This window comes from Rhinoderma darwinii, chromosome 2 (genome assembly GCF_050947455.1).
Source record: "Rhinoderma darwinii isolate aRhiDar2 chromosome 2, aRhiDar2.hap1, whole genome shotgun sequence".
In the NCBI taxonomy this organism is placed as follows: Eukaryota; Metazoa; Chordata; class Amphibia; order Anura; family Rhinodermatidae; genus Rhinoderma; species Rhinoderma darwinii.
The window spans coordinates 177,277,799-177,303,355 of NC_134688.1; the positions used below are offsets into that span (position 1 = coordinate 177,277,799).

The following is a 25,557-nucleotide window of genomic DNA, read 5'->3' on the forward strand; positions in this document are numbered from 1 at the left end:
ATTCAGATTAAAATACTCAAGGTAATTATTTTGAATACAAATACCCCTGACGCAACCAGGGTTAAATTAAATAAGCAATTCACAATAATTACCTGGAGTATCCAGAAAAGAACTAGATGACGTGGTACATACGCCGCCTACGGGCAAACACCAGGTATACAACATTTCTATCACTCACAATTAGTGTAATTTCTAAGCACCAAATATTGCGTAGCATTACTACAACACTTCATAACCATCCAAACGCGTTTCCCCAACCAAGTTGGTTCATCACGGGACAATACTGGACAATTTGGGTGTAATTGGAGACCTATAAAGGTATAGATATATACTGTATATAATAAATATTTACTTGTATCGGCACATTTGTGCCAGATTACAACTCACGACTCCTAGGAGTAAAGATGACAATTGGTTGAGGAAGGAAGAGGTGGATGAAGATGATCCATTTTACAAAACATGCTGGTTTGTAGAAGCTGTAGATGGAGGCTTGGCATTCCACATGGTCTGTGATGATTTCCTTGGGAGGCGTTGTACCTTTAGTACAGAAAAGTAGATTAAAAAAATATATTTTCTTTTTTTTATGAAAGGAAAAATCCTAGTTAATATAAATTCATATCATACATATACATAAATATCTGTGGGAAGTATGTTATGGAATAATCATTACTATAGATTGCATGCTAGGTAGGTATTGGCATTTCATGTCTCATGATTCTGGTAACTTGGCCTCTATATTGTAATAATTTCCCATTTCCATCAATATCTGCACTCTGTTTACTAGTAAATTGTAATTACATGAAATTAAGCATTACCTGGTAATATTTGGGAAGAACTATAATGTGGCATGCTAAAAATGCTGGACCACAAGCAAATATCTTTGGTGTGCTAGGTCTGCTTTATGGTGATGGACATGCATTTCAGGAAAGCTCATATATTTTAATATCCATTTCTGGGATGTAAATTGTAGCATCTTTTGGTAATTGAGGAAATTATAGTGCAGTATGTGATGGACATTTATGAACTCATACACATTACATGGCCACTAAAGATACCTAGTGGCCTAACTGATGCTTGAGGGGGGCCTTGCATACTCACAGGGGCCCAGCAACCTGCGATTTGTGGAATTTTTTGGTGGGATTCACAGACTAGAGAGCTAATTTAGCTTCCCTGTACCTACCTGTGTTTTGGAGGGAACATTGTGGTCACCGGTGATTTTTCTTTCTCTGACCTACTAAAATAATGACTCCTCAGGGTTAAAGAAAAAATTATGTTGGATTTCTTGCAGAGTTGCTAGTCAGTAAATAAAAAAACAAACATTGGTGACAACAATATTCGAGCCCTTGTCATTGACAGGGACACCCCATCAAACAAATCTTTATATCTGTTTTCTGAAAATTAATGATTGTGACATGGCCGAGTGAAATTTTCCGGTTAACTTTGTTTACAAATTCATTTTTAGTTTTTGAGCAGATTGGGATTTTAGGGCAAAGGATCCTAATGTGAAACCAACCAATGAAGATGCATTGTACATTTGATCATTAGTTTGTATTCACTGTTCTTACAGCTGTGAGCAGCTTGGCAAAAGCATCTGCATGCCGCGGCTCATACAACATACTTACGCCAGGCAGCGTCAGGACGGTGTATGTGACGCAGCACTCAGGACATTGGGTAAGATTTATTAAGCATGTCCTGCATGTCTCTGACACGCAGGATCGACCTGTTATCCATCACATCTAAGTTTATCATTTAGATTTGATAGATTACAAGTGGATCCTGCGTGTCTCTGACCGCGGGACTGACGGATGCAGGTCATAGTGAAAGATACAGCTGCTCTGTATAGAGAATACAAAGCCGCTAAATTTCAAACAGTAAAAATAATTTTTAATAAAAACTATTTCTAGAGTTGCACCAATCAAACTGACTGACCTTTTTATTGAAAAAAAAAAAATGACATTCAACGGTCTACATAGCCTTTAAGTGGCGTGCGCATCTTACTACAGCGGAGCAGAAAGTTGAGACTGGCGTAGTAAATCTGCCCCTTAGGCTTTTGATAAGCATAAATGTACCAGCTAATTTTCCCCTAACTGCTGAGAGATGAATAATTACAGTGACTACCTAGAACTGTGCTTTGTTGTACCAAATAAGTAGAATAGAGAAAGCATTATGATCATTCACTGATCACTTTTGTCATGATGATTGTACATAGCCAGATGTATCAGGGTAACTTTGTCTCACAAGTAAACATATAAACATTAGTTAAATGCACAAAGGGTGGAGGATCTGGAATTATTTATTTTCACAAATTCCCACATGCACATAAACAATAGAAATTACAATGAGTGTATGTACTTTATGCATTACTATAGACACCTAAGAGACTGACAAATAACATCCAATCAAGATGCTGGTACTGTAAAGGTAAAACAAATCCTAGAACAAGTCTATAGGGAGAGAATATTGGGTATACAACAGATATAACTAGGATATATTATGGATAAAGAAGCAAAATATCCTGAAGAGCCAATTCTTTATACTTACAAAGTACAAATCATAGATTAAGAAGAGACACTTAGAAGTTTCTTAAGATATCACCAGGAAGGTGATACTTAATTGAAAGAATAAATGACGTAATTGAAAGAATAAATCCTTATGTTTATTTAAGTGATTCCTGTAGCTTCTAATACACTGTTTATTCTATAATAATGTAAAAAAACAATACTCTTTACCAAACAGTAGACTATATGAAACAATAGACATGAAACCAGCTAGAATGGATTCTTTTAGTGTTGTCCGGAATTCCTGTGAGACATCCTCTGCCTTGTTCCTTAGTACTGCTGAATAGACAGTTGGCATGTAGAGTACCTACAAGAGGTTGATTCATGTTTCTTTCTAACAGTTTTTCATAACTAAGGAGTTTGACTCTCCAACCAATGGATATTTGCGCAGTATGCAGAACAGTGTATTATTTAGAAAGGAAACCTCATAGCACTATAGCAGTATAATAGAAAATATTCTATACATGTGACAAATGAGGGATGCCCTTTAATACAATTTACTAAATGCAGTCCATATAAGGACTGATGTCTTAGGGTTGTGAGATGCCTTCCTGTGTTGGACCCCGCAGCTTTGAAACTGCTGGGGATCAGGGATCAGAACCTGCTCTATGACGAAATGGAAGGATTCGGATATTGAATAGATATTGAGTGGTTCTCATCATGTATTGATATAGAAAGAGGGAGAGCGAGTGTTTTAGGTGAAGAAGGTAGTACTGTGTTGTCATTGGTCATATTTCAACTGTTCACATCTTTCACAAGCCATAGAAAATAAATAGATGAACACTATGTTCCACATTTCGTATGACTATATTTTATGGTGTCTTTGCAGCTTATCATTGATACCCCAACCAGCCCAATAACCAGTGGCCTGCCACTATTCTTTGTCATCACTGTGACTGCAATTAAACAGGTAACATGTAACCCCATGATATCCAATGTATTTAAATGAAAAGTTTCTATCCTCTAACTTGCTTACTCTTATTACATACACAGGGCTATGAAGACTGGCTAAGGCACAAAGCTGATAATGCTATGAACCAGTATTCTGTCCACGTCATCCAGCATGGCAAGTTGGTCCGAAAGCAAAGTCGAAAACTCAGGGTATGTAGCAGTTTGTTATTCTTCTTTCTATATGATGGTGATCATATTGGTTGTGCCTAGACTATGTATATTTATATACTTGTATATAATTTTGGACTTCTGTTGTTCTCTGGAACGCAGCTGGTCTATCCTGAAGTTGATATAAAGTTGGCTATAGATGTAATGATTTCCTTAAAAATGCTAAATTATATTATTTAAAAGATGACCTGTCACTATGTCATATAAGCTGAGCTGGTTAACCTAAAGAGCGCTGTCTCCCTGATTCCAGCACTGTTTTACTTTTTTTCCTAGAGCCACCTGTTCCAGAGATATGGCCCACTATTGTGTTGGCTCCCTATATGCTAATTTGCTGTAGTTAGCCAACAGGGCGTGAACTCAAGCTGCCTCGCACTGATTGGTCAGCATCAGAGGCAGGGCAGCTAGCTCAACCTCAATGGTTAACTACATCAAACTAGCACATAGGGAGCAAACACAACAGTAAGCCAAATATCTGAAACATGGAGGGGTGTCTATTAAAGAAAATATCGCTGTAATCTAGGAGACAGCGCTATTCAGGTCAGTTAGCCAGTTCCATTTTTATGACCTAATGACAGGTCCTCTTTAAGGTTAGAAAAAAGGTTTCAGCTGGTCAGAAGAAATGGGTTTATTAAAGATGCCACAGTTATTTTCACTGCTGCGCATTATTGGCCATTTTCAGGGAAGTAGCTATTTGGGGTGCAGAGGTGGCGGTCACATCCGAGCCCTGATATCTGATGGGGTCTAGAGGTCCATCTGCCACAGAACAGCACATGGTAGGTAGGGGGTCTGGTTACAGATTTTGCCTTGGGGCCCAGGAGCTTCAAGTTATGCCTCTGGTCAAATTGGTCAAACAACATGGCAGCGTTAATATAACGTACATCCTGTGATAATCTATTCAACCAATTCTGCTTTGTCTAAAAATATTCACCCTCTTGTATTTATTTCAGAATCAGTGCCTGGCGAAGGGGAGGTTCAGGATGTAACTCTGTATCAATATATTATCTGCTCATATAGAGAGTGAAGGCCTCATTTAGATTTTTTTTAAGAACCCTCCTTCACTTTTGTACCTCCCCAGGGACATTCTATTTTGGAATGAATGTGGCAGTCTATGGTCTCTATTAGAGCATATGTCTGGTTTATGTTTGTTGTCTAAAAAAAGTATACAAGCATGCACTACACTATAATTTTCTGTGGGGCAAACCTATGCCAAAAATATATATTCTTTTGGCATATATATTTGGCAGGTTTAGGTATGGATAGTATTTGAGCTGCACGATAAAAAAAAATAAAAATCTATGTTTTTATACATCACATTAATGGGTTCACGTATTATATGCTATATGTTATATGGTATATGTTCTACATTATACTTTTTCTACTGATCTCTAGGTTGGAGACATTGTTATGGTTAAAGAAGATGACGTTTTTCCATGTGACCTGATACTGCTTTCCTCGAGTAGGGATGATGGCACGTGTTTTGTTACAACAGCTAGTTTGGATGGAGAATCCAGTCACAAAGTAAGCACAAATGTCTCTTCTTACATCATGAGGATGGTATTGGCTACACTACCTTAATAGGCTTGAATATACAGAATTTTACACATCTGATTGTCATATCTCATTTAATGATAATGAGATAGAAGCTTCTATACATATATTATATATTGTATTAGTTACAGTCAAGTCATTCACTATTATTATTATTATTATTATTATTATTATTATTATTATTATTATGTATGAAACTTTTACCAAAAAGATCAAAGTCATATATACTGACTAATAATATAGCACTATATTCTCTGAAGAGCTAATGTTGTCAATCTGAAAATGGTCAAACAACGAAACCTTCACAAACCTCAACTTCTCCCAGAATCAACATTTATCACCTATCCACAGGATAGATAAGTGTCTGATAGCTGGGGGCCCCACCGCTGGTAATCCCAGTGATCGCTAGAACGGGAGTTCCGAGCCCCCCTTCCTTCTCACTGCCCCCCGCCCAGCAGTGAGGAGGAGCTTGAATGAAGCGGAGAATGAGCATGCGAACTGCCCATTTAATTGATGTCTATGAGTCTGACAGGAAAAAAACAAGTGCTGTACTCTACTGTCTCCATCAGTCCCATAGACTTGAATGGAGCGGCATCGCGCATGTTTGGCCACAGGTCTGTTATCCTCACTACGGTCTTGTAGTGAGGAGAAACGGGGGGCTCGGGACCCCCGTTGTAGGGATCAATGGGGTCCCACTGGTGGGGCCCACACTGATGAGACACTTATTACCTATCTTGTGAATAGGTAATAAATGTTGATTTAGCCATTTCTTAATTATATCTGTGTCCGGCAAGCCTGGATGACCAGTATGGAAACTATTAGGCTGGTTTCACACACAACACTTAGCAGTGTTTTGTTGGGGCATTTTTCCAGTTTATTTGAGAAACTTTGGAGGTTTTTTTTAGGTGTTTTTTCTCAATAGGTTTCTTTATAGAACTTCAAAAACGGCAAGAAAAAATGCATGTACAAAATGACAATAAATAAGAAACGCCACCAAAAAGCATGTAAAAAAACCCTTTAAAGAGGCTCTGTCACCAGATTATAAGTGCCCTGTCTCCTACATAATCTGATCGGCGCTGTAATTTAGATAACAGTTGTTTTTATTTAGAAAAACGATCATTTTTGACCAAGTTATAAACAATTTTATATTTATGCTAATTAGTTTCTTAATAGACAACTGGGCGTGTTTTTACTTTTTACCAACTGGGCGTTGTACAGATGAGTGTATGACGCTGACCAATCTTCGTCAGGCAACTAATTATGAAATAATAAACTGGAATATGTATACATAAAAGAAAACGTTTCCAGTATTATTAGTCATAGTATTACTTCTTACAGGGGTTCTCCCCTTCGAACAACCTCTTTTCATGTACAATATTAGGATGTATGGGGGAATTAAAGAGGTAGTAGTCCCCCGACAACCCCTTTTAATAATTTTACATTTTAATTCCTTGTCCTGTACTGTTGTCATACTAATCCTAAAAACAGGCGCAACCACAGACAACTGTCTTGTGGTATAAAGTATGTTGACGCATAGCTCATTAAGCCAGGTACAGTCCTAGAGGGTAACAAGCTGTGCATATGCGGAGACCTGAAGTGTGCTGTGTTATTCTGATTTCTTATCCAGTATTGTATGTGATATAACAGTAGGGACTCACGTTTTCAAATACATATATACTGTATATATTTCTATTCCCCGCACTAGACCTATTTTTCTGTTCAAGACACAAAAGCCTTTCACAATGAACAGGAAATGGACACGTTGCACGCTACCATAGAATGTGAACAACCTCAGCCAGATCTTTACAAGTAAGAATGAATGTCATTAATGAATATCAACTCTAAGGCTACATTCACACGAGCATGACAGATTTACACGCGTAAATGTGGTCCATGTGTGTTGCGTTATTGCCTCTGTGCTTTGCGAGTGGCATGTGTTTTTCACGCACTCGCAAAGCACATCTTTTATTTTTTTCAATGGAATTGATGCGCAAATCACGCACAGCACACGGATGTGCATCCATGTGCTCTGTGTGATTTTCACGCACCCATTGACTTCAATGGGCGCATAGGTGCATGAAAAACGCACAAATATAGGACATCTAGTGAGTTTCACGCAACAAACTCTCGCTGCGTAAAAACTCCTGCATGTGTGAATGGCCCCATTAAAATCAATGGGTCAGTGTGCTGTGCATGATTTTCACGCACAGCACACAGACGAGTTTTACGCTTGTCTGAATGAGCCCTAAATGATTGTATAGTAGATCAATATGTATATAAAAATGGGAATAATAACTTAAAAACAATAATTGGTGAGTGAAGGGGTAGGAGGAAGAAAAAGGACATAAGGGATAGAGAAGAGATAAATCTATGACTTTAAATAGAATCCATTTTAATGCATCTATAGGGTCGGAATAAAATTAATCTTCTGATTTATATTCCCATACTTTCCTACTCCTGGGGATGGGAAAGATCCATTTTTCAGATTCCACAGTGCCCAGTGACAGCCACAATGCTCCCATAACCGTTCATTAATAATGTCCCCCTAATTGTACCAGCACAGGTAGAAGTCTTCCGGGGAGAAGCAATATGTTACGGTTTTCCAGGATAGTGCTAGTGATCAAGGATTGTCCCTTTTAAATCTGGGACATAAGAGGGGCCTGTGTTTCACAGAAACACAGACATCGACATATGTTCTACTCACTGCTGCTGCACTATATTACTGCTGCTATTAACTATTGTGTCTTATTACTTTACTTACTTGGTGATTTTAATGTTTAGGTTTGTTGGTCGGATCAATATTTATAATGAAACAGAGGACCCCATTGCCAGGTTAGTTGGTTTACTTTCCTGTATGCCAATTTCTTCCAGTTCTATAGACCGTTGATTGCTCATTAATTTTTACTCTTTTTTTTTTTGTTTGTTTCCTTATAGTTCATTCAGTACATCCATCTATACTGTAGATAAACATTGCATTTTACTTGTCTTTTAATAGGCCTCTGGGGTCTGAAAATCTGTTACTTCGTGGTGCTACATTGAAGAACACAGAAAGAATATTTGGTAGGCAATAGAGAAAGCTTGTAGAATATTCCTTCTAAGGGGAACCACATGTATTTGTGAGTCCGGACAATTGTGCCTTTTGGGCAATTATGACAATAGGGGACATTGGTGACAATTTAATGTCTGGTGAAATTCCTTAGCTTAGTGACGTAAAATGTATGTCCACCTACAATGCATTCGCAAAGTCTTCAGACCCTTTCACTTTTTTCACATTTTGTCATGTTGAGGCCTTGTGCTAAAACAAAATAAAAATTCAAGTTTTTCCCCATCATTCTGCACTCAATACCCCATAATGACAGAGTGAAAACAGAATTTTAGACATTTTTGCTAATTTATTTAACCCCTTAAGGACATGGACTAGTTGGCACGTTCAGGACGCAGCCCCATTTTTCAAATCTGACGTGTCACTTTATGTGGTAATAACTCCGGAATGCTTTTACCTATCCAAGCGATTCTGAGATTGTTTTCTCGTGACACATTATACTTTAAGTCAGTGGTAAAATTTTGTCGATACAATCCGTATTTTATTGTGAAAAACACCAAAATTTAGCCAAAAACTGCAAAAATTTGCATTTTTCTAAATTTTAAATGTATCTGCTTGTAAGACATATAGTTCTACCACACAAAATAAATGCTAATTAACATTTCTCACATGTCTACTTTAGATTGGCATCATTTTTTGTACATCCTTTTATTTTTCTAGGACCTTACAAGGCTTAGAACTTTAGCAGAAATTTCTCACATTTTCAAGAAAATTTCAAAAGGCTATTTTTACAGGGACGAGTTCAGTTGTGATGTGGTTTTGAGTGGCCCATACAAATCAAACCCCCATAAATCACCCATTTTAAGAACTGAACCCCTCAAAGTATTCAAAACAGCATTTAGAAAGTTTATTATCCTTAGGCGTTTCACAAGAATTACAGCAAAGTAGGGATGAAATTGACAAATTTCATTTTGTTTGCAGAAATTCATTTTTAATCCTTTTTTTTCTGTAACACAGAAGGTTTTACCAGAAAAACGCAACTCAATATTTATTGCCCGGATTCTGTAGTTTTTAGAAATATCCCACATGTGGCCCTAGTGTGCTAATTTACTGAAACACAGACCTCCAAAGCAAAGGAGCACCTAGAGGATTTTGGGGCCTCCTTTTTATTAGAATACATTTTAGGCACCATGTCAGATTTGAAGTGGTCCTGTGATTACAAAACAGTGGAAACACCCCCAAAAAGACACCATTTGGCAAACTACACCCCTCAAGGAATCTATCAAGGGGTATAGTGGGCATTTTGACCCCACATTTTTTGCTGAATTTAGTGGAATGAAGCCGTGAATATGAAAATCAAAATTTTTCCCAATAAAATGAAGACATTTTCTATTTTTACAAGGCATAAAGGATAAAAAGCAACCCAAGATTCGAAAAGCAATTTCTCCAGATTACGGCAATACCCCATATGTAGTGATAAACTGCTGTTTGGACACACGGCAGGGCTCAGAAGGGAAGGAGCACCATTTGACTTTTTGAGCTCAAGTTTTGCGGCAATGATTTCTGGGTGCCATGTCACATTAGCAAAGCCCCTGAGGGACCAAATCAGTGAAACCCCCCCAAAATTTACCCCATTATGGAAATTACACGCCTTAAGGAATCTATCTAGGGGTATAGTAAGCATTTAGACTCCACTGGTCTTTTGCAAAATCTATTGGAATTAGGCCGTAAAAATTAATATCGGCAATTTTTCCACTAAAAAGTTGAATTTTTTCATTTTCATAAGGGATAAAGAGGAAAAAGCACCCCAACATTTGTAAAGCAATTTCTCCAGAGTACAGAAATACCGCATATGTGGTCGTAAACTGCTGTTTGGACACACGGCAGGGCTCAGAAAGGCAGGAGCACTATTTGGCATGCAGATTTTGCTGGATTGGTTTTTGGGTGCCATGTCGCATTTGCAAAACCCTGAGGTACCAGAGTACAGTGGAAGCCCCCAAGAAGTGACCCCATTTTGGAAACTACACCCCTCAAGGCATTTAACATTTGCCTGGACATATGATAGAGCTCAGAAGTGAAGAGCAACATGCGCATTTGAGGTCCATTTTGGTAATTTTCACAGCATTGGCCCACAATTGCAGGGCTCTGAGGTCAAATAGCAAAACAAACCCCCAAGTAGTTACCCCTATTTTGGAAACAACATCCCTTAAGGCATTTTAAGGGGTGTAGTGAGCATTTTGCCCCCCGAGGTGTTTTTCCATTAGTAATTAATGCGCAGCGGATGGTGCAAAGTGAAAATAGCAATTTTGCGCTGATATGCCAGTTTTGTGCGCAATATGTTGTGCCCTGTTTGTGCCACCGAAGACACACATCTCATAAACTGCTAAGCTGGTTCCCCCGGTATGGCGATGCCATATATGTGGACATAAACTGCTGTTTGGGCGCACTGTAGGGCTCAGAAGAAAGGGAGCGCCATTTGGCTTTTGGAGCGCAGATTTTTCTTGGCAGTTGTTCTATTTGGAAGTTTTACTGGTATTTCAGTTTATAATGTGGGGGCATATGTAAGGGCCTGTTCACATCACTGTTCGCTTTCCGTTCCGGGGTTTCGTCGGAGGTTTCCGTCGGGTGAACCCCGCAACGGAAAGTGAAAGTGAAACCACAGCTTCCGTTTCAGTCACCATTGATATCAATGGTGATGGAAACATCGCTAATGATTTCCGTTTGTCACCATTCCGGCAGGTTTCCGTTTTAACAACGGAATCAATAGCGGAGTCAACTGCACTATTGATTCTGTCGGAAAAACGGAAATCTGCCGGAATGGTGACGAACGGAAACCATTAGCGATGTTTCCGTCACCATTGATTTCAATGGTGACTGAAACGGAAGCTGTGGTTTCACTTTCCATTGCGGGGGTTCACCCAACGGAAACCTCAGACGAAACCCTGGAATGGAAAGCGAACGGTGATGTGAACAGGCCCTAAGCTGTGCGGAGTACATCAGGGCATAATAAGAGGGTACAATAATGCGGTAAATAAATAATATTACAGAGATATGTGGCCAGTGTCGCACTGATAAACGGTGCCCGAACTTATCCGCTTTTGGACACTCTGCACATTCTGTGTCGCTATATTCTGAGAGCCAGAACTTTTTTATTTTTCAGTCAAAAAAGCTGTGTAAGGGCTTGTCTTTTGCGGGACGGGTTGTAGTTTTTATTTGTACCATTTTTGGGTACATGCGACTTTATGATCACTTTTACATGTTTTGGGAGGGGTGGTGGTTTATTTTTATTTATTTTTTTGCGGTGTTCACCTTGCAGGAAAAGTAATATTATACTTTTATAGTTTGCATTGTTACGGACGCGGCGATACCAAAGATGTGTACTTTTTTTAACATTTTCATTTTTTTCTAATAATTAAAGGCTTATTATAGGAAAAAAGGCAGTGTTTGTTTTTATTAACTTGAAACTTTTATTTTTACACTTTTATTCAACTTTATTAACTTTTTTCAATTTATTTTTTTTGTCCCACTAGGGGACTTGAGGTCCTGCACCTCTGATCTTTACTCTAGTGCATTGCACTACCCATGTAGTGCAATGCATTAGAGCTGTCAGTCATTCACTGACAGCAAGCCTATTAGGTCCCGTCTGTGGGCGGGGCCTAATAGGCTATCGTACGTGGCAAACTAGGAGGCCATTATTAGGCCTCTGGATGCCATAGCAGCGATCAGATTTGTCACGATAACATTGTGTCGAAGCCGATCGCTACAAACCACTAAGATGCCGCGATCGCGGCATCTGAGGGGTTAATGGCAGGGATCGGAGCTAGCTCCGTTCCCTGCCGTTACAGCACGGTGTCAGCTGTGACATACAGCTGACACCAACAGCTGAAGTTGCAGGCTCGGCTTCTGAGCCTGCGCCATCTTGAAACTGTGGCCGGGCGCCTCTTAGGCCCTGCCTCTGGGCGGGACCTAACAGGCTTCCATTCTCGGCAGACAGGAGGCCATTGTTAGGTTTCTGGTCTGCCAGAGCAGTCATCCGAAACCCCGCAATTTCATTGCATGGTTCCAATCGGCTTGTAAACACCATAGAAGCAGCTCTCCTGGTTTTGAGGGCTGCATCTAAGGGGTTAATCGGCCGGATCGGAGGCTAGCTCCGGTCCTGGCCTTGAAGCAGTGAAAACGTTAAGCTATCACTGCTTTAAATCTGTGTCTCCAGACGTGTCTGCCGACACAGTGTCCTGTTAATTCTGTGACGTAATAGTCCATCAGTTTGCGTTAACAGGACAACTCCTGTGACTGACTACTACGTCACATAGCAGGAAGGGGTTAAAATGAAAAAATGCAATTTTTTTCATGGACATAAGTATTCAGACCCTTTGCTATGACATTTGAAATTTAGCTCTGGGGGCCTCCCATTTCTCTAGATCATCTTTGAAATGTTTCTACACCTTGATTGGGGTCCACCTGTGGTAAATTAATTTGATTGGACATGATTTGTAAAGACACACCCCTGTCTATATAAGGTCTCACAGCTGACAATGCATATCAGAGCAAAAACCAAGCCATGAGGAGGAAAGAACTGCCTGTAGAGCTCAGAGACAGGATTGTGGAGAAACAGGTAATAGGTAGGAAAAGACCCAGCAGGCTGGCGGGCATTGAAATATCAAGAAAAAATACAATTTTGCGGTTAAGCAAAAAGAAGTGCCTTTATTACCAGCCAAGCTATAGTAATATGTATATGTTAAAACATAACTTTTATTAGTTAGGGTTAAATATAGTTAGGACAAACAAGAATGGATTTAAAATTTAGCCAAAGTTCACTGACAGTTATGAATTTTGCATCAGTCAGATGCAATCAGTATATGATGTAATCTGTCTATGTATGTGTCACCTACGGCGTCTGCAGAACGCCGGGTAACACAGATGAGTAGCGTCTGTGTCTATGTCAGTGAAAACTCTGAGGTTTTAAAAATAATAACGAAGCCCCCCTGACATGTTTCGCTGCATCCGCAGCGTCTTCAGGGGTAAATGGGGCAACTGAACGGCGCGTGGAGGGTCCGTCCCTCTTAAGACCTCGGGCCGCCATGACAGTGGGCGTGATTGATAAGGGACCTATCAGGAGGGTTGGTATAGTCCAGTCATGATACATATGACGACCAGCTTGGTCAGCCATACAGAGACTAGGAGAGAAAGCGCTAATCACGCAGGAGCGGGGGCGCCTGCGCGGTCGGTATTGAACTGCGGTAAGGTGAAATTAAACTAAGTGTGAGGGGGCAAAGGCTGCGCATGTCACCGTACTTAGAGAATCGGAGGTGAAAAAAGAGAGAGGGAGTAAATATTATCGGCAATAAGCCTAAGAAAAACTGTATAGTGATGTGTGTTGCCAGTATCTCTGCACAATATATGGAAGAGACCATATAATAGTTTTGGATGATGCTAAATATTAATCTAATGAGATTAAAATAATAATATTGGAAATAATAAAAATAAATATAAATAAATAGAAAAAGATGAAAAATATAATGGATATGAAAATAAAAATAAAAAGAGGAATGGATATTGATGAATAAATATAATAATAGTGCATAAAAATGAGTTGATAAGTGATGAGCGATAAAATAGTGTTAGAGGACGCTCAATTATGATAAGGGTGTATATTAGGTCACTTCCAATAGATATAGGAATGTGAAAGAAATAAAGTGTATGGAGTGAATGAAGAGGGAAAAAGGGGGGGGGGAGAAATTGGGAAAGGGGGGGGAGGGAAGGAAGGGGGAGGGTGGGAATAAAGTACCAAGGACAATGTAATATAGTGTGATGCTGAGAAAAATAATAATAAATGTAAAAATAAAAATAAAATGTGATGCTAATGAGTGAAAATGAAGACTAATGTGAAAAAAAGTTATAATATAAGGATTATATTAATTAATAAAAGAGAGGTATAGGGATAGATATCCTATATTATGAATATAAGGTCCTCAAAAAGAAAAAGTCCCATAGAGTTATTATTGGCATGAACAAGAGAACATTATAAATATAAGAGTAATAGTAACAGAGATTGAGAAGACGGACATTGTAAATAATCCATAAGGCTAGAGTAGCATATAGGATACGCCGTATTAATAAAAATTCTGGAGTAGTGTCCATATTGTCTGAGTATTAATTTATAAATATCAATAATCATTAGCTGTAGAGTCACAGATATACGGAAATGTATATAGATGGCGATCAGAGGGGAATTTTCCCAAAACAAAGGGGGAAAATAAAGAGAAGAAGAAAGGTAAGGGTTAGATTGAGGATATAGTGCCTATCAGAGAAAAGCTGTATAGTTGAAGCCTTCATTTAGACCAAGGGGGCTCAATGAGCTCAACCTGTGAATCCATCGGGCTTCTTCTTGAAGTAATTTCTTATCCAGGTTACCAGCTCTAGGTCCCAATTGTAATTGGGTAATTCCCCAAATTTGAAGGTTCTTAGTATTTCCATTATGTATGGATCTGATGTGTCTGGAGAGTGGAGTGTCCTCACCACTGACAACTGTGCTTAGATGTTTTGAAATCCGTCTACGTAGTTGCTGTATGGTTTTACCTATATACAATTTGGGACAAGGGCATTGTATCGCATAAACAACACCACTGCTTTGGCAGTTGATGAATTGTTTGATGGTATAAGATTTACCATCAACAGGATTAATGAAGGACTTAGTGGTTGGCATCAGGGGGCAGAACGAGCATCTGCCACAGGGATGAGACCCTTAGGATTTCCCTTGATCCTGGTGGCAGTGTCCATACTGATATTTACCGTAAGACCACCGCCACTAATAACTTTCTTCACTGGGAAAGCTACCATCCTGCAGCCCTTAAAAGGGGCATACCGATAGGACAGTACCTCAGAGCGAAGCGCAATTGCTCTGAGGAGGTATCATTTCAATCTGAATGTGATGAGCTTTATCACAAATTTCGTGCGAGGGGATATCCCAAGAAGTTTTTACATAGGGCGTACGCTAGGGCACAAGCGACCACTAGGGAGGAGCTACTCCATGGAAGGAGGAAAGAAAAAGATATCTCTACATCCACAATTAGATGCATAGGGAATTTTGACGTGGGTTCCCCACAGGTCATCAGGATACTCCAAAAACATTGGCCGATCCTTCAGGCTGATCCTGATCTTGCTAATGTTATTTCGAACACACCCAATATTACGTTTCGTAGGGGTAAAAATCTAAGAGAGTATCTTGTGCACAGTCACTATTCCAAACCATCCATTCCAAAAAGTACTTGGCTTCCTCCCCCCATCAAAGGGTCTCATCCCTGTGGCAGATGCTCGTTCTGCCCCCTGATGCCAACCACTAAGTCCTTCATTAATCCTGTTGATGGTAAATCTTATACCATCAAACAATTCATCAACTGCCAAAGCAGTGGTGTTGTTTATGCGATACAATGCCCTTGTCCCAAATTGTATATAGGTAAAACCATACAGCAACTACGTAGACGGATTTCAAAACATCTAAGCACAGTTGTCAGTGGTGAGGACACTCCACTCTCCAGACACATCAGATCCATACATAATGGAAATACTAAGAACCTTCAAATTTGGGGAATTACCCAATTACAATTGGGACCTAGAGCTGGTAACCTGGATAAGAAATTACTTCAAGAAGAGGCCCGATGGATTCACAGGTTGAGCTCATTGAGCCCCCTTGGTCTAAATGAAGGCTTCAACTATACAGCTTTTCTCTGATAGGCACTATATCCTCAATCTAACCCTTACCTTTCTTCTTCTCTTTATTTTCCCCCTTTGTTTTGGGAAAATTCCCCTCTGATCGCCATCTATATACATTTCCGTATATCTGTGACTCTACAGCTAATGATTATTGATATTTATAAATTAATACTCAGACAATATGGACACTACTCCAGAATTTTTATTAATACGGCGTATCCTATATGCTACTCTAGCCTTATGGATTATTTACAATGTCCGTCTTCTCAATCCCTGTTACTATTACTCTTATATTTATAATGTTCTCTTGTTCATGCCAATAATAACTCTATGGGACTTTTTCTTTTTGAGGACCTTATATTCATAATATAGGATATCTATCCCTATACCTCTCTTTTATTAATTAATATAATCCTTATATTATAACTTTTTTTCACATTAGTCTTCATTTTCACTCATTAGCATCACATTTTATTTTTATTTTTACATTTATTATTATTTTTCTCAGCATCACACTATATTACATTGTCCTTGGTACTTTATTCCCACCCTCCCCCTTCCTTCCCTCTCCCCCCCCTTTCCCAATTTCTCCCCCCCCCCTTTTTCCCTCTTCATTCACTCCATACACTTTATTTCTTTCACATTCCTATATCTATTGGAAGTGACCTAATATACACTCTTATCATAATTGAGCGTCCTCTAACACTATTTTATCGCTCATCACTTATCAACTCATTTTTATGCACTATTAGATTTATTCATCAATATCCATTCCTCTTTTTATTTTTATTTTCATATCCATTATATTTTTCATCTTTTTCTATTTATTTATATTTATTTTTATTATTTCCAATATTATTATTTTAATCTCATTAGATTAATATTTAGCATCATCCAAAACTATTATATGGTCTCTTCCATATATTGTGCAGAGATACTGGCAACACACATCACTATACAGTTTTTCTTAGTCTTATTGCCGATAATATTTACTCACTCTCTCTCTTTTTTTCACCTCCGATTCTCTAAGTACGGTGACATGCGCAGCCTTTGCCCCCTCACACTTAGTTTAATTTCAACTTACCGCAGTTCAATACCGACCGCGCAGGCGCCCCCGCTCCTGCGTGATTGGCGCTTTCTCTCCTAGTCTCTGTATGGCTGACCAAGCTGGTCGTCATACGTATCATGACTGGCCTGTACCAACCCTCCTGATTGGTCCCTTATCAATCACGCCCACTGTCATGGCGGCCCGAGGTCTTAAGAGGGACGGACCCTCCACGCGCCGTTCAGTTGCCCCATTTACCCCTGAAGACGCTGCGGATGCAGCGAAACATGTCAGGGGGGCTTCGTTATTATTTTTAAAACCTCAGAGTTTTCACTGACATAGACACAGACGCTACTCATCTGTGTTACCCGGCGTTCTGCAGACGCCGTAGGTGACACATACATAGACAGATTACATCATATACTGATTGCATCTGACTGATGCAAAATTCATAACTGTCAGTGAACTTTGGCTAAATTTTAAATCCATTCTTGTTTGTCCTAACTATATTTAACCCTAACTAATAAAAGTTATGTTTTAACATATACATATTACTATAGCTTGGCTGGTAATAAAGGCACTTCTTTTTGCTTAACTGCAAAATTGTATTTTTTCAGGATTGTGGAGAGGCACAGATCTGGAGATGGGTACAAAAAATGTCTTCTGCACTGAAAGTTCCCAAGAGCACAGGGCTTCCATTATTCTGAAATGGAAGAAGTTTGGAACTGTTACGATCTGTGGGTATGTGGACCCACTAGGCCGCACCGCTGTAGCGGAGTAGCAGCTGGCCAAACAGTGTACCAAGTCTCTACAAAGTCCAAGCACAAGGGTACCTGTAATAGTCCAGACAATAGTAAGGCTAGGCTCAGATTGTACTTTGACGGCAGGTGATGCAAAACGTGGCAGGAGGTACCAGGCGTGGCAGATGACACCAGACGTGGTGTATAACCTCAGGCGTAGCAGATGGCACAACACTCCAACACTAGAGAGGGCACAGGAACAAATACAGCACTGGGTACAGGATACAGGTAGCAGGGCACGGGCACACTGGGAACAGGATACGACTAAGGGACCATTTGCAAGACTAACATAGGAATGCAAACAACGCTCAGGCAAGGAGTTAAAGGGCGGGACCCTTTTAATAGTCCAGGGTGATCTGGGAGTAATTAGTAAATTCTTTACATGTGCGCGTGCAGGCTCTTTAAGGCCGGGAATGAGCTTGCACGAGCACCCTAGTGGTCACTGCAGGGCAGGACGGCCGCATGTGCTGCCATTTCCGGGGAGGGAGACGTCGGCAGGATGAGAGGGGCCGTTACAGGAGCAACCAGCATTCTTCCTAGGGCTGGCCACCCCACCAAACTAAGGAATCAGGGGAGAAGGTCCTTGATAAGAGAGGTGACCAAGAACCCAATGGTCACTCTGGCTGAGCTCCAAAGATCCTGTGTGCAGATGGGAAAAACCTCCGGAAGATCAACAATCACTGCAGCACTACACCAATCTGGGCTTTATGCTATAACAAATATAACAAAATGTGAAAAACTTAAAATGCTCTGAAGACTTTTCGAATACATTGTGTTACCACCATGCTTTTAGGTCCAACGTTATGAAGTAGCCCTTAGGGGCCTCCGTCACAGATCCAGCCAAGAATACCGGAAACAATAGCGCAGCATGTTGCGCTATTGTTTCCGGTAAAACCATGAACTCCCTGTCGGTGGTGTCCGTGGGGCAATGGATCCGTCGCTTCTGTTTTTTTCCTTTGTTCTGCTCCTCTGACAGAAGAGAACAACAGAAAGACCCAAAGCAGGTGTGAACCCAGCCTAAAGCTGATAACCACCTGCTGTAAAGCAAGTTGGGGAATGTAACATTTTACATATTGCTGATATTTTTTAACTGGCAGGAGGCCAATAAAACAATCTTACAAAACTGCTGTATGACTAAATAAATCATAAAAGGTGAAATTAGATTTAAGGACCAGATGCTACATGTACAATATTCTGATGAGAGTTTAGTACTAGCATATAAACAATGAGTAAATGCCGCACTTCCAGATTTTGTGATGCGTTGAGTTTAGTCGTCATTGTTCTCAAGTAACAATCTCCCTTTACACTTTTTTTCTAATTCTAGGTGTTGCTATATATACTGGGATGGAGTCCAAGATGGCATTAAATTACCAGTCCAAATCACAGAAAAGATCTGCTGTTGAAAAGTAAAATGTTCTCATCCTTTATTCATAAGGGCAGCCACATGTGACACTTTAGACGCGCTACTTAATATAGGAAGACGTCCACCAAATCTCATATACGCTATATTGAATTCCATAGTTGTGCTCTCACAGGAATTACTTTTCTGGTTATTGCATCAAGTAAAAGGCAGTTAATTATTAACATATTAATATTATTGTCAATGAATATTCATAGTTAGAGCATGGACTTGAAATGTAATGTTACCTAAAGTTATTGTTCTTTCTTTAGTAAATTAGTTTAATGTTTTTGGTGTATTCTTGTGCATATGTTGATCCATTCATTGTTTCTCTGTCTGGCCGCGGTGGACGCATGGTACATAACTTTTTTTTTCTTTTTTTGCATCAGTTGGGATAGTTTTAAGCAAAAAATAAAATGTACATGTGAATATCTCCTTATCACTCTCTGCCTTGTTAGTTCAGGTACTAACCAATGAACTGCAATGAGATGTGTGGTCCCAGACTAGAAGAGCTGGGAAGCTATGGGGAATTCAAATTCTCTGCAGCATCCCTATCTTATAGGCTGATTCAGAAGTGCCTGCATCCACTGCCTAAAGACAGATTATAGTCCATTTAAATGGCAGCCTGCCGTCTGCTCAGGGTGAATTCGCAATAGCCCTGAAAGCTTGTTATCTAATGACTTCTTCCTGTAGAGGTAGAGATTATGGTTAAAATATATATTGAGGAATTGATAATTATTCCTTTGAATATGTTGAGAAATTCATGACTATATATAAAGGTTGTCATACACTTTAAACAAGGATGTCTCTGTTAATGACAATGGTAATTGATAACCATGTATAAATGTAAAAATTGGTGTAATGAACCAAGTAACAAAAAAAACTAATATTCCCTCTAGGTCAATGAACGCTTTTCTCATTGTGTACCTGTGTATTCTGATCAGCAAAGCCTTAATAAACACTGTGCTAAAGTATGTGTGGCAGAGCGAGGCGTCCCGTGATGAGCCTTGGTACAACCAAAAGACAGACTCTGAAAGGCAAAGGAATCTGGTAATGATTTGTATATATATTAATAATATAATAGAAATAGTTGGCTTTCCAGATTGTATAGATGCCCATTCTGCATGTGCATTACAAGTGGCTCCTGTTCAGCAGAGTGCACTCGATGATCTATTCATTTCTCTATGTGCTTTATAGTAAAAAAAAGAAATTGAAACAGTGTAATTAATATTTTATGCTTATTGGTCTATAAGAACAGTGCTAGCTTGTATTGACTTGTGTGCATTGACTTGTGTGCAATGTTCTGGGATGTCATGTAGTACAGTATTTACTGTAACTAAAAGTGCCACATTTAAGTGTTATTGATCGGCATTATTGCTGGATATATTTTGGGACTGTTGAAGTATTCTGCTGGAAGTTATAATATACGTATAAAAACTGATCAGCTTCATTTCATGCAGTACAGAGAGGTGCACATTCATTTGGTTGCTGGAAGCATTCTTTTTAAATAGTATCCTGTGCACTAGATTCTATTAAAATAAAGAATACATGAAACAGAAAGCATGGAATAGAAAGCACTCTGGGTCAATGCAGTATAGGTGTCATTTGTACAACAATTAAAGGGACTGTTCACCTTTTAATATGTGGTTTTTAAATACCTTTCCCTGCTCCAGTGCCGCCCCTCCATGTCTCGCCGAGTGTGAACTGCATTGCCGTGCCAATGGGGGGCTCGGCAATAATGTCACTGGCCTGAGCGTACGGTTGTTTTAGCAACCAGATGCAAACCAATTCTAGTGGCCTATTTAAACATACAAGGATCTCTGCCTCTAACCTGCATATTTACTATAGCCTGCCTGTGTTTTGACTCAACTTTCCTATCTTGGACTTTGCCTCTCATCTTGCCCCTTGGATTCGTTGTCTTCTGTTTGACCTCTGGCCTGGAACCCTGACTCTGACTTTGTTACATCCTCTGGATTTGTCCTTCCTGGTTGACCTTCCAGTTCTCCATCTGACTACTCCTACAATGCTACCGCAACTCGAATTTTAATTGGTGATTACTATAAGCACCACAATATTGGTATCCGACCAGTTAAGTCCAAACTCCCTTGCAGGGGTCCCTGGTGAAGTACAGAAGGATCCATGAAAAAAGAGGAAATTCGATCAGCACTGTATAGTAGTTTAAAAAGGAATCAATGTTCCCACTTTTATTATCAAAGAAAATCAGATAAAATTTGAAGAGACTCAGTAACGAGGTGGTTACAAATGGTAAATGCCAAAGCCTACGCGTTTCAAACACTACCAGTGTCCTTAATCATGGCTAGTATTTGAAGGATACAGAAGGATCCATTAGACTCCACACCTCACTTTAGTCAGTGCCAGACTGATCGCAGATACAAAATTCCACTTTTTAAGGTACATTGCCTAACCACTCGATCAGGCCATGGAAGCAACTGACGTTACACAAGTGACTGCTCTGCCTGTGGACATTTATGATCTAGCTGATCAGGTAGCACAACAGGGGAAGTGTCAGCAAGAAATCACTCAATTCCTCCACAGGATCTCCTCCCTTCTGGATGTTTTCCAACTGGTATCTGCTCCACCTTTAGCAGTATTCGCACCTACCCCAGTACTAACTTCAGCTTCTGCTACAAGATCCATTGCATGTCTTCCTGCTCCCCAAAAATAAGATAGAGATCTTTAGATGTTCTTGAACTTTTGTTCTATTCACTTCATTCTCTGGTCTGTGAAATTTCCCTCTGATTTGGCTAAGACCAATTACATTATATGCCTGCTTCTCGGAGAGCTCCTGGCAGTCACCTCTCTGGGAATGTAATTATCCTACCATCTCCTTACTACAACTTTTTCTGATGACCTTTCTGAAAGGTGTTTACAGAAGCAACTGTAGATGTACGCCCTAGTTCCTCAATATTCCGCCTCAAGGAGGATTCTGCTTCTGTAGGGCAATATGCCATCAAATTCCATATGCTGGTTTTGGATTTATCCTGGAGCAATAAAACCTAAGTGGCTGCCTTCTTGGAGGGGCTCGCAGGCAATATCAAGGATAAACTGGCTGGGCGTGAAATTCCCTCCTCCCTGCATGATATCATCACTCTTGCCACTTAAGTTTATATTCACCTCATGGAGAGGGCTCTGGAGAAGAAACTTTTCCATTGCTTTCCACATGGCACCTGTCTTAAACAACTCACCTACGCTTTCACAGTAATGGTTCGCTCTGATGAGGTCCAGGAGATTATCTTTACTGCGGACAGAAGGGTCACTTTCACCTGTATTTTCCCATTCAACCACCCACACCAGGGAATGGTCTAAGCTTGACAGGGAGTATACCTTAGGACTGACCTACTTCTTCCCAAGGAAGGAATACTTCTCCCAGTAATACTTAATGCTTCTGGAATCTCGACTACCGATAAGGCCTTCAAAGTCTCTAAAGCTGCAGGGAATTTTTTGGACTATGCTTTGGCCCAATGATTGCGCATCTCTTTGTTACCTTTGGACCGACCACTTCATCTTATATCTGTGAACAGAATGTTAGTAATCTTTGCAAACTTATTAAAAATGAAAAACTACAGTTTTGCATGAACATAAGTATTAAGCCCCGTTACTACGACACTTGAAATAAAGTCTGCAGAATATTGTCGGTCCCTACATAATATTGTGTAACACCCCACAAGTCACTTAGATAATTACACTTGCCTATTTGTCCTGCTTCCAACTCATCAACTTCAAGAACTGATTGTTGACTTGCCTCCTAATATATCCTACCGCACCTCTTCACTGGCGCCATTGTAGCAAGGTAATCAATTCTATTCACTTTACCGGTCAGTGGTTTTATAGGTGAGGCTGAAGAATGTGTACCAAGCCCTATACATTTTTTGTGCCATTCTCTTCTATTGAAAAGCATTGTCAACACTTTTCAATATACCATGTGGAGAGGTTGTGGATGGAGTCTATATTTCCCCAAGATTTCTGTCTTCTGCTATCTGAAAACAACCAGGGACTAAATTCAGCAAAGAATGTGGTTCTCCCTCTGCAATAGGTTTTATCTAAAACCTGGAAAAGGGCCTGGTTGTTGGAGTGGGGAGAGATGGGTGGGTCCCCACTCCATCTACACAGTCCTGGTCTTGGGCTGTCTAGCTATTAATCAGGGGTCAGGTGTAATAGCCCTTTAAAAAGGCTGCAGTTCAGTCACACTCTCTCTCAGCCTTGGGAGAGGAGCTTGTGAGAGCATACTGACCTGCATTCATAACAAGTTGTATGGTCTGCATGGTTAATGGTGCCAGGCATTAGGCCTGCACTGTGTTAGTTAGGAAACCTGACTGTATAGTTAGTGCCGGACAGGCATAGAGTTTTTCTTTTATTTGATTTCTTTTTTATTCATGTACAATCTGTAAATAAAACTGGCTGAGGCCCCATGCACACGACCGTAAAAACTCCCGTAATTACGGCCCGTAATTACGGGCCCATAGACTTCTATTGGCCACGGGTACCTCCCCGTATGCTTACGGGAAGGTGCCCGTGCCGTTGAAAAAGATAGAACATGTCCTATTTCAGGCCGTAATTACGTTCATACTTACCCAGAACTCCCTGCTTCTTCCTCCAGTCCGGCCTCCTGGGATGACGTTACAGCCCATGTGACCGCTGCAGCCAATCACAGGTCAATCACAGGCGGCAGCGGTCACATGGACTGCCGCGTCATCCAGGGAGGTCGGACTGGATGTCAAGAGAGGGACGCGTCACCAAGAAAACGGCCGGGTAAGTATGAATTTGTTTTACTTTTATTACGGAAAGGGCTGTCCCTTCTCTCTATCCTGCACTGACAGAGAGAAGGGCTGCCGATTACTGCAGTGCAATTTTGCAGCCAAAAACGTGCCCGTAAATACGGGTGGAATACGGGTGACACCGGACCCGTATATACTGGTGCAATACGGGTCGAATACGTGTGACCAAGGACCCGTATTTACGCCAGTATTTACGGTTGGACAAAAATACGGTCGTGTGCATGAGGCCTGAGGCCAGTAGTACCACATCTTTGTTGTGCGGGCTGAAATTTACTGGCGTGTTTCATACAGAGTGCCCGTCTACCCCAGGAGAGGACTGTCCCGCTACCTAATTCCCTTACAATATATATATATATTATATATTTATATATATATTTATATATATATATATATACACTACCGTTCAAAAGTTTGGGGTCACCTAGACAATTTTTTGTTTTCCATGAAAACTCACACTTATATTTATCAAATGAGTTGCAAAATGACTAGAAAATATAGTCAAGACATTGACAAGGTTAGAAATAATGATTTTTATTTGAAATAATAATTTTCTCCTTCAAACTTTGCTTTCGTCAAAGAATGTTCCATTTGCAGCAATTACAGCATTGCAGACCTTTTGGCATTCTAGCTGTTAATTTGCTGAGGTAATCGGGAGAAATTTCACACCATGCTTCCAGAAGCCCCTCCCACAAGTTGGATTGGCTTGATGGGCACTTCTTGCGTACCATACGGTCAAGCTACTCCCACAACAGCTCTATGGGGTTGAGATCTGGCGACTGCGCTGACCACTCCATTACAGATAGAATACCAGCTGCCTGCTTCTTCCCTAAATAGTTCTTGCATAATTTGGAGGTGTGCTTTGGGTCATTGTCCTGTTGTAGGATGAAATTGGCTCCAATGAAGCGCTGTCCACAGGATATGGCATGGCGTTGCAAAATGGAGTGATAGCCTTCCTTATTCAAAATCCCTTTTACCTTGTACAAATCTCCCACTTTACCAGCACCAAAGCAACCCCAGACCATCACATTACCGCCGCCATGCTTGACAGATGGCGTCAGGCACTCTTCTAGCATCTTTTCAGTTGTTCTGCGTCTCACAAATGTTCTTCTGTGTGATCCAAACACCTCAAACTTCGATTCGTCTGTCCATAACACTTTTTTCCAATCTTCCTCTGTCCAATGTCTGTGTGCTTTTGCCCATATTAATCTTTTCCTTTTATTAGCCAGTCTCAGATATGGCTTTTTCTTTGCCACTCTGCCCTGAAGGCCAGCATCCCGGAGTCGCCTCTTCACTGTAGACATTGACATTGGCGTTTTGTGGGTAGTATTTAATGAAGCTGCCAGTTGAGGACCTGTGAGGCGTCTATTTCTCAAACTAGAGACTCTAATGTACTTGTCTTGTTGCTCAGTTGTGCAGCGGGGCCTACCACTTCTCTTTCTACTCTGGTTAGAGCCTGTTTGTGCTGTCCTCTGAAGGGAGTAGTACACACCGTTGTAGGAAATCTTCAGTTTCTTGGCAATTTCTCGCATGGAATAG

The 25,557-nt window shown here is 40.2% G+C and overlaps 1 protein-coding gene across 3 annotated transcripts in view; it reads left to right on the forward strand.

Annotated features, from left to right (window-relative positions):
- The window catches only part of ATP11A (ATPase phospholipid transporting 11A), a 165,085-nt gene that overhangs the window by 81,905 nt on the left and 57,623 nt on the right, over positions 1–25,557 (forward strand). For all 3 annotated transcript variants that reach the window (XM_075852521.1, XM_075852523.1, XM_075852522.1), the window contains exons 4-11: positions 3,388–3,468; positions 3,552–3,659; positions 5,067–5,195; positions 6,931–7,034; positions 8,007–8,057; positions 8,221–8,285; positions 19,151–19,232; positions 20,125–20,275. In XM_075852521.1, coding sequence (XP_075708636.1) covers positions 3,388–3,468; positions 3,552–3,659; positions 5,067–5,195; positions 6,931–7,034; positions 8,007–8,057; positions 8,221–8,285; positions 19,151–19,232; positions 20,125–20,275 — 771 coding nt within the window. The remainder of the gene's footprint in view (positions 1–3,387; positions 3,469–3,551; positions 3,660–5,066; positions 5,196–6,930; positions 7,035–8,006; positions 8,058–8,220; positions 8,286–19,150; positions 19,233–20,124; positions 20,276–25,557) is intronic.